We start from the raw sequence: 14092 nt of genomic DNA on the forward strand, positions 1-14092 counted from the left end.
CTCCCTGGGCTCAGGGAGATGCCTTTCAGACGGAGTTGGTGGCACAGCCTCTCCATCTGCCAAGGGGCACCAGGGCCCTCCCTCAGCTCCTCGCCCAACCTGCCAGATGGGGGATGCAGGGAGGTGGCCCAGCAAGGTCAGACCCCAGAGAGGAGTGACGGCCGGGAGGGAAATGCATGGTTGGGCGCCACTCTCGCCGAATTTCCAGCCAGCTGCTGTTTCAGCCACCTGGGCCCCCAGGAGGAGAAAAATGAGCCAGTTGCTAAAGCCACAGTCCTTTCTTTGGTGAGAAAAGCGAGGCGTTGGTCCTTGGTTTCCCTCTCCAGGGGGTCTGTCTGAAGCCTGCTGTGTGCCACAGGACAGACTTTCCCATTTCACTGCTCTCTTGCCTTTATAAAATCGACAGGCAGAATGAGGGCATCCACCCCCTCGATGCAAAACGACTCCGGTTTAACTGGGAAACTAGGAGACGCTGAAACTGCAGGAGAGGGAGTAAATCAACCAGCTCAGTGTCAGATCAGAGGCCACCTCAGCCTGCCCTGCTCTGGGCGGCACCCACGCCAGCTCCCCCGGGCGCTGTGTTTAGATGAGTTGAACTCAGGGGAAGCTCAGGGGACCCAGTTCCTGACGAGGAACAGCACGACTGGGTTCTGAAAGGTGCTTGTCCACAGTCAGGTCACACACAAGACAACGCTCTTCCCGGAGCCCAGGTTTCCAGCACAGCTGTGAGCACCAAGCAGCCCCCGAGATGCTCTGCAAGTCACCGCCGGCAAAGGGTGTCAGGGCGAATCCAGTGCCTGAGCCTTCTCAGGAGGCGGAAGCCATCTCCCACCTGCTTCCCAGAGGCCCAAAGACATACCGCCCCCGCCCCCGGGAAGCCGGGAAACCGCCAGACTCGGAGACACCAGCTCCCACCTGCTCGAGTTAGCGCCACCAACGCGGGATAGGAAGGTGCTCCCGGGGAGAGGACGCCCCTAACTCAGCCTTCTAGCACCTCTGCAGACCCAGAGAAGCAATTAGGGACTATCCCTCCCCGGGGAGAAGGGGCTGGGGCGATAACTGCACCTCCAGTGGGGCAAAAGGTATTAGTGGATGACCCAGGTTTTCTTTTGCTCTTGGAAATACAAATCCAGATCTGAAACACTACTGGTGTCTAACCATGCACACTTACAGCAGGTAAGCCAGCACACGCCTCTGGAAACACACTGCAGTCCACAGGGTGTCAGAGCCACCAGCACCCCTTCTCTCCCATCCGACCACCCCACACTCTGCTCAAAATGGACAAACGGCCAAGAGCTCTGCCGTCTGCCGTCCCGGGTCAAGTCCCGGAACCCCTGTGCAGTGGCTGTGGGCCGCCAGCTGGCTCCTTAGGCCCCTCATCTACCAACGGGGACAGCAGCAAAATGCACGAGGGTGCCAAGGACCAGAGGAGGTGAGTGTAAAGTGCCCCATGCAGAGGCCACCATCACAGCCGCTGCCACCATGGTGCACTGGGTGTCCCTGGGGCGGGGGCTGGTGACCTGTCCCCTAAGGAGCAGCTGGGGAAACTCCGTCTGGGGAGGAGCAGCCTCAGGGGTCTGGGTGCCCCCAGTTGGCAGGGCCGCCCCAGCAGGGGCGGTGGACTCATAGGGCAGAAACAGGACCCTGGGAGAGTATGGTCCTCAGGAGCAGAGCCCAAACCCGTAAACAGGGCATCCTCCCCGTCGCTGGGGGCCAGCTGGCCAGGGCGCCCATCCCCAGACCGCCCATGTCCGGGGTGGATTCGGAAGGCACCACCTGCAACGAAGCCCAGGCCCGTTACCTGAGACACGATGACGAGCTTGCCGGTCTCAGCGTCCACGGCCTGCACAATCCCCGACACGGTGCCATTGCCCACGGCAAGCCCCCGCACCAGCCCGGCGCCGCTCACCTCCGCAACGCTTTCATTGCTGATGGAGAAGAGGATGTTGGACTGAGGCTGCGGGCCGCCCTCGGAGGTGATCTGTAACGGGGAGAAACAGCAGTGCCTGTCAGCCCCGGCTCCCCCGGCCAGCCCCAGCTCATCCTCAGAGGGCGAGGGCGCCAACGCCCCGAGCATTCCATCTCAGCCCTTTCTGACGCCCCAGGCGGGCAGGCAGCGGACAGCATTGCTGATGGCTGGCTGCGATTGGGGTGGGGCAAGGATGTGGCCTTTGGCTCCTACCTGCATCATGGCCCCGATGATCAGCGTCACCTTCCTGGGTATTAACCTAAACGGGGGAAAGACCTGTGGGTGGAGACACAAGAGAGAAAGGGGACGGTTGTGTTTCAAGCTCACACAGCCAGGCATCATAATTCACATCCGACATTTCCAGGGAGAGAGAAACAGGGTGCGTGGACATCACTCCTCTATGGAGAGTGACCGGTGAGGGTCTGGGGTCCTGGCCAACTCTGGGGGAGCCAGAGCGGCCCCCCAGAGGATCTAATCCCACCTATGGCCCGAGGATCCGTGGTTCTTGGTGGGGGGGTCCGCTGTCTGTGAATGTCACCTGGGAACCACAAGAAATGCTCTCTCCAGCCCACCGCAGGCCTGTGGAACCGGGTGGGGTCCTGTGCTCTATCGAGTTCCCGGGGGACCCCGACGCGTGTAGAAGTTCCAGTCCACTGCCCCGACATTGCCCCAACTCCTCTTTGGAAGGTCGGCCCTTCACCAAATTTCTCCTGACAAATTGCCTTAGAATAGTTCTCCACTTCAATGCCCTCCAAACCCTTCAGGGGAGGAAAGTGTGGTTTGGGGACAGAGGCAAGGATGCCCCATATCTGCGGCAGGGCAGAGCCCCAGTTCCTCCTCCTGCGCCCCACCAGCCCCACCCGGAGGGGCAGAGGAAGAGCTTATGGGTGAGCGAGCGGCCACTCGGCGCCTTCCTGCGCGAGGATCCGTCTCCGCCAGGCGGCGCTGCGTACTGGCAGAAACGCCTCCTGAGCCCCGGAGAAGAAGGGTGCCTCCCCCGGGGGCACACTCGCACCCACCAGCTTCAGAACACAGATTACCATAAAGACCACCGGCCCCGTGAGGCCGAGACCCACGGCAGGAGCCACAGAGCTCACTGCTGCTGGGGAACATACACTTGGGCATGATTTCTTGGCCAAGGCTGCCTTGGCCCCTGTAGACTGTGGGGCTCCTGTCAAAACCTGACACCATGAGCCAGCCTTGCCACACACTGAGATGACACCGGGGGACCTGAGAGCCTCCTCATGCAGGAGCTGTTTGCTCCAGAAGCCCACTGCTTCTAAGGGCCTGTTCTAAAGTTCAGACTGACTGTCAAGAAGTGTGTCCACACGTGAGCCCAGATCTGGCTGCGGCTTCCAGCTGGCCACTGCCATCTGGCACTTCGAGGGTTTAAAGAATGTCCTGCCATTCCCTTGCTATGTGATGAGGCGCACCCCTCCTCTGAGCCGCATGATGCCCCCATGTCCCAGAGGGAGCTGAAGTCAGCCGCTCCTTCCAGCGCTGCCCCCAGGTCCCGGGGACTAGTAAAGGCTCCCTGTCAATCAGAGGACGCTATAGGGCACTGTAGGGCTTTCAATATGGCCTCTTGTGGTGGCTTCCTGGACTATCTCTAAAACTCCCAGCCCATCACAAAAAAGAGCCCCTCCCCACTGCCCGTGCCTGCAGGAGGGGCTGTGTGACCCGGTGCCTGCAGGAGGGGCTGGGCCGACCTGTGCGGCCTGAAGAGGGGCAGCTCTACCTCTATCTGCTGAGGGGCCGAGTTGATTCTCTGTCCGGCTTTATCTGTCACGGTTGCAGTGAGACTGGTCTGGCCAATGGCCACGCCGTGGACGCGGAACGCGGCAGTGTAGTGGTCGAGGGTCTCGTCGAGGGCCCTGGAACAGAGGGAAGGACTGGGACTCCTCCCCCTGGACAGACCAGTCGGCTCTGTCCCCAGGCCGCCCTCCTCTGACCCCCGGGAGGACTCACACCAACGTGACAATCTGGGAAGCTGCCCGGAGCTTCAGGTCCATGAAGGCGAAGTACTTGGCCAGGAAAGGCTGCTTGTGAAAGTCCAGCACGCGGACATATGCCTTGACCGTCTTCCCAATCTCCACCTACGTCGTGGGGGACAGAGACTCAGGGGCGGCCTCTGAATGCCCAATGCTATCACCTATGGCCCCTGCGACGTTCTGAGAAATCATCACCAACCTCAGAGCCCTAGCCCTGGGAATCGGGCAGGGGCCACCTGAGTTGACCTCCAGACTATCAGCCAATCAACAAATGAAAGTCAATTAAGTGCTTACTGTATACAAGGGCCTTGGGGATGCTTAGATGCATAAATCACTCTTTTTTTTTAAAGATTGGCACCTGAGCTAAGAACTGCTGCCAATCTTCTTTTTTTTTCTCCCTCTTCCCAAAGCCCCCCAGTACATAGTTGCATATTCTAGTTGTAGGTCCTTCTGGCTCTGCTACGTGGGACGCTGCCTCAGCGTGGCCCCACCAGCGGTGCCGTGTCCGCACCCAGGATCCGAACCAGCGAGACCCTGGGCCGCAGAAGCGGAGCATGTGAACTTAACCACTCGGCCATGGGGCTGGCCCCTCACTCCTCACTCTCAAAGAACAATCTACTAAGAGAAATAAGCCACGGCTGAGAACTGTAGCAGGCACACAGACGGAGTCCACTAAGTGCGCACTGGCCGAATAGCTCACACCTGGCAGCATATAATACACACAGTAAGAACTTTAGGAAACGGGAGTCAGAAACGCCTAGTGAAGAAACAGAAGTCTGGTCCGCAAATTACCAGTTTGGAAATAAGATCACAGGAGAACATTTGAGGCTGTGTACGAGAACGCAGTCCCCATTCTCTCCCGCAGGAACACAGGCAGCTGACAGCAGCCCCCTGAGGGCCTGGCTGCAGTTACTTCAGGTATTGGGAGCAACAAGAATTCCCTATTTACATTAAGGAAAAGCCTAGATCCATTATGTATTCATTTTGCAAAAGCATTTGGCATCAGTGAGTTTTCTTGATTTGCCACTGAAATTTCTGAGAATCGAAAACATACACACTGGGGAGAAAAATTCCTGTTGAGCAAGGTGTGCACCTGGCTGGTTAGCAACCCACACCAGCTAGAGGACAGGACTCCCCAGTCAGGGCTACCATGGGGACAACTTCAAGGGGCATTTACAGCCGAGCTTGACTGATGTCAAGTGGAGTGAAGAAGTCCAGCCTCACAGGTTACTTGCATCGTGCACACAGAACCACAGAGTGAGAGAGAGCACGAGCTTGCGCAACCTGGAAGGAGGGGAGACGAAGAAACCAGGAGAAAAAGTGGAGGACACAGGGAAAATATCTCCCACAGCTGCCCATCTTCCTGGTTTCTACGAATCAGCAGAGGGAGCCATATCAGGAAGCCGGCACTGACCTTGTCCACCACGCGGACGTACAGCTCCTGGATGTCCGAGACGTAGACGGCAGCCTTTGCAGGGGCCGGGAAGGCCAGGCACAAGTCGTGGATCATGATGGTCGACGTGCCCGGGAGCAGAGGGCGCACCTGTGAGGGTGGAGGTGGACTTGGTGACACCGCTGCTCATGGCAGCAGCCTAGCACCCACGGATGCCACCTCCCAGAGACCTGCGGGCCAGGGTTCGAAGCAGACAAGGAAAATCCTAACCCCAATGCTGCCCTGCCCACCCCTCCTCATGAGCCCCCACTGCCAGGGGACAGGCTTGGGTTGCAAAATGTTAGTGCTGGGGTAGATCTCAGAGAGCATTTATTTCAACTTGGTACAATTTACAAAGAGAAGAAAATGGAAGCTGCTCAAAGGGACCTGGGGCACACAGCCACTTGGGGGTGGCGGGAGGATTCAAACCACATTCTGCATCTCCTGTCCAGGCCACCTGCCCCTGCGGTTCCTGGAACAGAAGAGTATCCCACAGCTCCGGGGCAAGCAGAGCGTGAGACAGCTACTTTCCAAAGGGAGCTCTCACGCAGAAGTTCCAGTCTGCTCACAGATTCACAGAACCTGGGAACACACTGCAGAGCCCCTGTGGTCTTCAGGGGAAGCTCTTTGAGTCTCGCTCATCTCTGCAACCCCAGCTTGTTTGAAGTAGAGACCTCATAAAACGTTCTGAGTGAACGGACACACGGGAGGCACTGCTTTCCGGTCTCTCACTGCCAATGATCTGCCTTTTGAAGGCTTCTCCTCTCTCCACCCTCTTCCAGGGATCTCACCTTCAGAAGAATCTTTCCCCTAACAAACTGCTTCATGACCACTCTCCTGCTGCAGGGGGCGGCCATTCGCACACGTGACATTTGTCCTTAACAGGTGTCTACTGAAGATGGACCTGCGGCAACTTGTGTGGTTTGGGTGTGCATTTCAAGGGTGCGGCCTGGGAGGCTGGACAGGTGGGGCACGTCATGGAGCTGGCAGGTGCACCCAGCGGGCTGCCTCCCCCTCTCTCTGGCCCCAGCTTCGTGGTCTTGCATCCACTTTGCAGGGGCAATGTGTGCAGTGAGCAGTTCAGTGTTTGCAAAGCTAGAATTACAACATCAAGAACCTGTGGAAATGGCCAACGAAACGAAAGACAACCTACGGAATGGGAAAAAATATACGCAAACCGTATATCTGATAAGGGGTTAATACCCAAAATACATTAAAAACACACACAACTCAACAGCAAAAAACAAATAATCCAATTAAAAAATTGGCAAAGGACCTGAACAGATATTTTTCCAAAGAAGACATACAAATTACCAACAGGTGCATGAAAAGGTGTGCAAGATAAGTAATCATCAGAGAAATGCAAATCAAAACCACAATGAGCTATCACCTCACACCTGGTAGACCGGCTGTTATCAAAAAGATAGGAAATAACAAGTGTTGGAGAGGACACGGAGAACACGGAACCCTGGTGCATTGTTGGTGGGCAGGTAAAATGGTGGAGCCGCCATGGCCACCAGTATGGAGGTTCCTCAAAAATTTTCAGAGAAGATTTAATACCTATCCTTTTCAAGCTATTCCAAAAACTTAGGGAGGATGGAACACTTCCTAACACATTCTACGAGGCCAACATCACGCTGATACCAAAGCCTGACGAGGACAGCACGAAAAAGGAGAACTACAGGCCAATATCACTGATGAACATAGATGCAAAAATTCTCAACAAAGTCTTGGCAACCGGAATACAGCAATTCATCAAAAGGCTCATACATCATGATCAAGTTGGATTCATATCAGGGACACAGGGATAGTTCAACATCCACAAATCAATCAACGTGATACCACATCAACAAACTGAGGAATAAAAACCACATGATCGTCTCAATAGATGCAGAGAAAGCATTTGACAAGATCCAACAGCCATTTATGATAAAAACTCTGAACAAAATGGGGATAGAAGGGAACTACCTCAACATAATAAAGGCCATATATGACAAACCCACAGCCAACATCATACTCAATGGGTAAAAACTGAGCACCATCCCCCTGAAAACAGGAATGACACAAGGATGCCCTCTATCACCACTCTTATTGAACATAGTACTGGAGGTCCCGGCCAGAGAAATTAGGCAAGAGAAAGGAATAACAGGAATCCAAATCGGGAGGGAAGAAGTGAAACTCTCACTGTTTGCAGACGACCTGATCTTATACACAGAAAACCCCAAAGAATTCATTGGAAAACTACTAGAAATAATCAACAACTACAGCAAAGTTGCAGGGTATAAAATCAACGTAAATCAGTAGCATTTCTATACTCTAATAATAAACTAACAGAAAAAGATCTCAAGAACACAATACCATTCACAATTGCAACAAAAAGAATAAAGTACCTCAGGGTGAATTTAACTAAGGAAGTGAAAGACCTATACAACGAAAACTACAAAGCTTTCCTGAAAGAAATGGATGACAACATAAACATAAAGAGATGGAAAGACATTCCATGCACGTGGATCGGAAGAATAAACATAGTTAAAATGTCCGTTCTACCTAAAGCAATCTACAGATTCAACGCCATCCCAATCAGAATCCCAATGACATTCTTTACAGAATTAGAACAAAGAATCCTAAAATTCATATGGGGCAAAAAAAGACCCCGAATTTCTAAAGCAATCCTGAGAAAAAAAGAACAAAACGGGAGGCATCACAATCCCTGACTTTGAAACATACTACAAAGCTACAGTAATCAAAACAGCATGGTACTGGTACAAAAACAGGTGAACAGGTCAATGGAACAGAATTGAAAGCCCAGAAATAAAACCACACATCTATGGACAGCTTATCTTTGACAAAGGAGCTGAGGGCATACAATGGAGAAAAGAAAGTCTCTTCAACAAATGGTGCTGGGAAAACTGGACAGCCACATGTAAAAGAATGAAAATTGACCATTCTTTTTCACCATTCACAAAAATAAACTCAAAATGGATCAAAGACCTAAAGGTGAGACCTGAAACCATAAGGCTTCTAGAAGAAAATATAGGCAGTAAACTCTTTGACATCAGTATTAAAAGGATCTTTTCGGACACCATGTCTTCTCAGACAAGGGAAACAACAGAAAGAATAAACAAATGGGACGTCATCAGACTAAAGAGCTTCTTCAAGGCAAGGGAAAACAGGATTGAAACAAAAAAACAACCCACTAATTGAGAAAAAATATTTGCAAGTCATATATCTGAAAAAGGGTTAATCTCCATAATATATAAAGAACTCACACAACTCAACAACAAAAAGTCAAACAATCTGATCAAAAAATGGGCAGAAGACATGAACAGACATTTCTCCAAAGAAGATATACTGATGGCCAATAGGCACATGAAAAGATGTTCATCATCACTGATCATCAGGGAAATGCAAATCAAAATTACACTAAGATATCACCTTACACCCATTAAAATGGCAAAAATGACCAAAACAAAAAGTAACAAATGTTGGAGAGGTTGTGGAAAAAAAGGAACCCTCATATACTGCTGGTGGGAATGCAAACTGGTGCAGCCACTATGGAAAACAGTATGGAGATTTCTCAAAAAATTACAAATAGAAATACCATATGATCCAGCTATCCCACTACTGGGTATCTATCCAAAGAGCTGGAAGTCAGCAATTCCAAAAGTCTCATGCACCCCTATGTTCATCGCAGTATTATTTACAATAGCCAAGAGCAACTTAAATGCCCATCAACTGATGACTGGATAAAGAAGATATGGTATATACATACGATGGAATACTACTCAGCCATAAAAAAGAACAAAATCATCCCATTCACAACAAGATGGATGGACCTCGAGGGAATTGTGTTAAGTGAAGTAAGCCAGATAGAGAAGGACAATCTCTGTACGACTCCACTCATATGAGGAATTTAAACATGTGGACAGAGATAACAGATTAGTGGCTACTAGGGGAAGCGGGGGTGGGGGGTGGGCACAAAGAGTGAAGGTGGTGCACCTACAACACGACTGACAAACAATAATGTACAACTGAAATTTCACAAGATTGTAAACTAACATAAACTCAATTAAAAAAACCCTGCTATATGATCCAGCAATTCCACTTCTGGGACTATATTCCTAGGACATGAAAAGACTATGCCGAAGATATCTGTGCCCCCATGTTCATCGAAGCATTATTCACAGTTGCCAAGACACGGAAGCAACCCAAGTGCCCACTGACAGGTAAAGAAGTTGTGGTATATGTACACAATGGAATATTATTCAGCAATAGAAAAGAAGAAAATCTGGTCATTTGCAACATGGACGGACCTTGAGGGCATTATGCTGAGCGAGACAAGCCAGATAGAGAAAGACAGACACTGCATCATCTCGCTTACATGTGGAATCTAAAAAAACCAACCAAACAAAAAGCAAACTCATAGAAAGAGATCAGATCCACGGTTACAGAGATCGGGGGTGGGGGTGGGGGAATGTAGGTGAGGGTAGTCAAAAGGTACAAAACTCCAGAGAGTGAGATGAGATCAGTGAGTCCTGGGGACGTAATGTACAGCCTGGTGACAACAGGTCACATCCTATATGGTATACCTGACAGTTGTTAAGTGCACAGACCCTAAGAGTTCTCAACACAAGGCAAAAAACGTTTTTTTTAATCTACGTGAGATGACGGATGCTAACCTGTTGTAATTATTTCACAATATGTCAGTCCCGTCACTGTGCTGTCCACCTTACACTTACACAGCTCTGTGTGTCAGTTACAGCTCAGTACTGGAGGGAAACGGAAAGAAACTGCGAAACAACATCAGGTTTCTGACCTTAAGGAGACAACCAAATAAGATCGCGTCACACCCAGGTCACACCCTTCAAAGGCCACCCAGGGAGCCAGTCCAACACGTCCTGTGAGAACCCGGCACCACCTGCCCTGCCCACGGCTCGAACTTCCCTGCAAACCTCACGCCCCCGCCATCACGTTCCTGCCACACTTTTCTCTCCGCTCCTCCCAGCCGGCCAGCGCCTGCCTGCCAGCCCTGGGGTTTCCTTCCTTCTGTCCTCAGCTGCTGGCTCCTGCTCCCCCTGCAGGCCCATTAGGCATCCTTCCTTGGGGAAAGCCTTCCCTCCACCCCAGACCGGTGAGGTCCCTTCACCCCCTCTGCTCGCGTCTCCTAGGGCAGTTACACTGCCTGTCATTTGGTCCTGATGCAGACCATTGTTTACATCCATCCTGCTCCTCCAGGCCGTCTTCTCCCCTACCGCAGCCCCAGGACTGAGCCTAGCATCTGGTGCAGACTCGCCTCCCAATAAAGTGTCTTGATTAGATCAAGATTCAGGCCACGGAGGCCAGCCCGGTGGAGAAGTGATTAAGTTCGCATGCTCCGCTTCAGTGGCCTAGGGTTCACGGGTTCGGATCCTGGGCGTGGCCATGCTGTGGCAGTGACCCACACATAAAGTGGAGGAAGATTGGTGCAGATGTTAGCTCAGGCCTATCTTCCTCACCAAAAAGAAAGGATTTAGGTCACGGCTGAGCCACTCTGGTCACGGTAAAGAAAGCTGGTGCTTTAGCCTATTCGTTAATACTTGGAACCCCACCCCCACCAAAAAAACAGTCTGCAAACCCCTTGTACCCTCACCTACTTGGGACGTGCTGATTGTGATCCAACCCCTTTAACATACATATGGGGAAACTGAGGCCCATACAGGACAGGAGCCCAGCCCTCAACGAGCAGCACTGGGGAGGAACCCAGGTGCCCCAAGCTCCAGTTCAGGGCCCCTTCTACCACCCTCGGCCACTGCCAGAGCTGGTGCCTCCAGTGACCAGGCGAAGAGAGGGGCTGCAGGGAAAGGCCAGGGCCGAGATAGGCCCCGGCCCCGCCGTGAGCTGGAGGCACTGAGAACTGGCAGGCTTGGCCGGGCTGACACCTCTGCCACACTCCGGAGCTCCAGGCCCACCCACACAGATGAGGCGCCCAGGCTATTTCCCACAATGATGTAAAATCGGTTAATAAAGATCCCGGAGTGGAAATCACGCTTGTGCTCCACAATGACGGCGGTGACGTAACTGGAGCCATCGCCACCCAGCCTGGTATCAGACATGGGCTGAGGAGCAGGGTTCCGGAGCCACCAGGCCTGCACCCCTTGCTTATTACATCTTTCCCAGGGAGTGCTCATGCAAAAATTACAGAGAGAAACGAGGGCTTTCTCTGAGAACATAATTCGAGGCTCTGAGCTGATCCTCCTGCAAAGTTCCTGCCGTCAGGAGCTGACATGTCCTTCACAGCTCGAAGAAATTACATGTTGTACCGGCTGCTGACAGACTCACGCGGGGGAACGCACAGACGCTCTTTCTCTTTTTCTTTTTTTCTCTCCTTCGAGAAAACCATTTTGCACATTTTAAACAAAGGCATAAAATGGCGTTGGGGAAATCAATTCCTCTTCCACTTGATTTCCCAGAGGCTGGACCTCCAGCCACCAACCGGATGACAGAAGTGGAGGATGGCGTCCAGCTGGGCGTCCACGGAGCGGAGAGGCCGTGTGGCCCGGCCGGCTCTATCACCAGCTCACTTCACCCCCACCGGAACAAGGCCCTAAGGGAGAGCTCCCTGGGTGGCTTTGGACAAAGAAACTGCACTTGGGGAAGTGAGGGGACAGCTGGTGGCAAAGTGGCGACCTGCCCCCACTCCTAAGTCTAGGCTTTGAGCATCTGTCACACCACCTTGCTTCTCCAGGTTTCCGACCCACTTACTTGTTGCCGACATACGGTGGAACGTGCGTCAAGGAGAGGAGGTGGGGAATCCACGCCCAGAATGAATTCTAATTTCCAAGTGTTGGAAGCGCCACCTGAGAGCCAGCAAATACTGTGCCGGGGGACAGTCCTGTCGTCAGTTCAGAGATGGTGACTGCATTACTGCTCATTAAGATGCTGGATGTGGAGACAGGGGCAGCTCTGCTTGGAGTGGGCTGCAGCTGTGACGTCCACTCGCATCCTCCAGGCCCAAGGTTCTGCCTGCATCACCTCGCCTGCTCCCCCCGGGCCTCATCATGCTTCAGGCTTGTCCCTTGATAGGTGGCAGTTGCAGAAGAGTAGAGGCCCTACAGATATTTCCAAATGTCACTGGAGCCATCAACTTCCGTTCCCTTTAGCGCACCTGCCAATGTCACATGGTGGGCTGTGCCACGCCATGCAAGAGTGTCAGGATCTGTGCCCCAACTAGACGCCCTCAAGGCAGCAAGGGGAGGACCCAGATCACAGGAAAATCATGGCCACTGGGAAGGGTCCTGCCTTGAACGCTGGACAAAGCTTCATCCAGGGACCCAGCAGCCCTGAGACTTCCGGCAGGGCCAGGGCTGGGGACAGGCACCTCTGTCCACAGGTCATTCTCAGCAGAAAAGCAAGATACACACGAGTTCAAGCCCCTTTGGCTGCCACCCACTGCCCACCTCAGCTCAAGGAGGCGGACGGCTCTCCTCGGATGTCCATCATCACCATGACTGGCTACGTGCCGCAGGACCAAGGTGGTGGAGGAAAGACCTGAGCTCCTGAGAGCAGAGCCTGTGGCTGACCTGTTCCTGCCACGTCCCCAGCGCCTGGACTAGCCCGGCACACGACAGGCTGATCTTCGCGGAATGAGCGCGCGAGCGAAGGTGCGAAGCACTCGGCGCGGTGGGCTGCTTCCCCGACGCCTGCGAGCGCGTGGGTTCTGCTCGGAGGACTTATTTTGAAATGTGAAGAATTGTTGAGAAGAAAGAAACTCTAAGTTTAAATCAGGTAAACACTCCTGTGTGCCAGCCAGCCAAGACTGAAATCAAGCCCCTTGCAGAGCTTGGGGCTGCGAGCAGAAGAAAGCACAGCCTGCTCAGCCCTAACTTAGGGCCCCGTGTGCCAGAACCACCTCCACAATGGCCGACGGGAGCCCCGCGCTGCCTTCCAGAGACACTCGGATGCTGAACATGCTCAGGAGCCATTCTTGCATCCCGAATGCGTATCAACAGGAAAGAAAGAAACATTTTCTATGAACTAATTGAACAACTGTTGTGGGCTTTCTTGTCTCCGTGATTAAGGGAAATGAGAATGCTGCTAATTAGCAGCTGGAAAATGCCAAAGAAATGTGTAAATGTCCTTCAGAATCCAGCATCAGAGACGCTGCTAGGACCCGTCACCGACTGTCAACACTCCACGAAACTCCCGAGTTACAGCAGAGGCAGAACCAGAACCCGACTCCCACCTGGAGGCCCCAGATGGGGGAGCAGAGACCACAGTGGTCCAGGCGCCGCCAGGAGACCCTCTGGGGCAGAAGCAGTCCTTGTGGGGGTGCTACATGGGGTGCTAATGGCCCTTCCCACATGTTCTATTGTCCTGGGAGTCATGCCTGCAACAGGGCACTCAGTCCCACTCAATAACAGCCATGAAAGGGATGAGACCCATGAACAAAGGCCAGTCCACAACCAGAGAGACCTGCTATAGCTCTACTGGGACCATCTGTAAAATGGGGGCATCAATACTTGCTTGACTAGGAGAATCCTAGAATCTGTTGCTGACAGGGACTGCACAGTGGTAATCCTAGAATTGCAGCACAGCAGGACCGAACGGGGGTCCATAGGTCTTCTGGGGAAACTGGATTCCGATGCTGAAATTTTACCTTGAGTCTTTCAGACAAGTGTCCTAGTTTCTGCTTGAATGCCTCCAGAGACGGGGTGCTCACCA

At 52.7% G+C, this 14092-nt stretch overlaps 1 protein-coding gene across 2 annotated transcripts in view; it reads right to left on the minus strand.

Moving 5' to 3' along the window:
* The window catches only part of NUP210 (nucleoporin 210), a 110388-nt gene that overhangs the window by 23285 nt on the left and 73011 nt on the right, over window positions 1–14092 (minus strand). For both annotated transcript variants that reach the window (XM_023619888.2, XM_070238415.1), the window contains 5 exons: window positions 5375–5503; window positions 3938–4065; window positions 3708–3843; window positions 2183–2245; window positions 1802–1981 (listed from right to left, as the gene is read on the minus strand). In XM_023619888.2, the coding sequence (XP_023475656.2) occupies window positions 1802–1981; window positions 2183–2245; window positions 3708–3843; window positions 3938–4065; window positions 5375–5503 (636 nt within the window). The remainder of the gene's footprint in view (window positions 1–1801; window positions 1982–2182; window positions 2246–3707; window positions 3844–3937; window positions 4066–5374; window positions 5504–14092) is intronic.

Source organism: Equus caballus, chromosome 16 (assembly GCF_041296265.1).
Source record: "Equus caballus isolate H_3958 breed thoroughbred chromosome 16, TB-T2T, whole genome shotgun sequence".
In the NCBI taxonomy this organism is placed as follows: domain Eukaryota; kingdom Metazoa; phylum Chordata; class Mammalia; order Perissodactyla; family Equidae; genus Equus; species Equus caballus.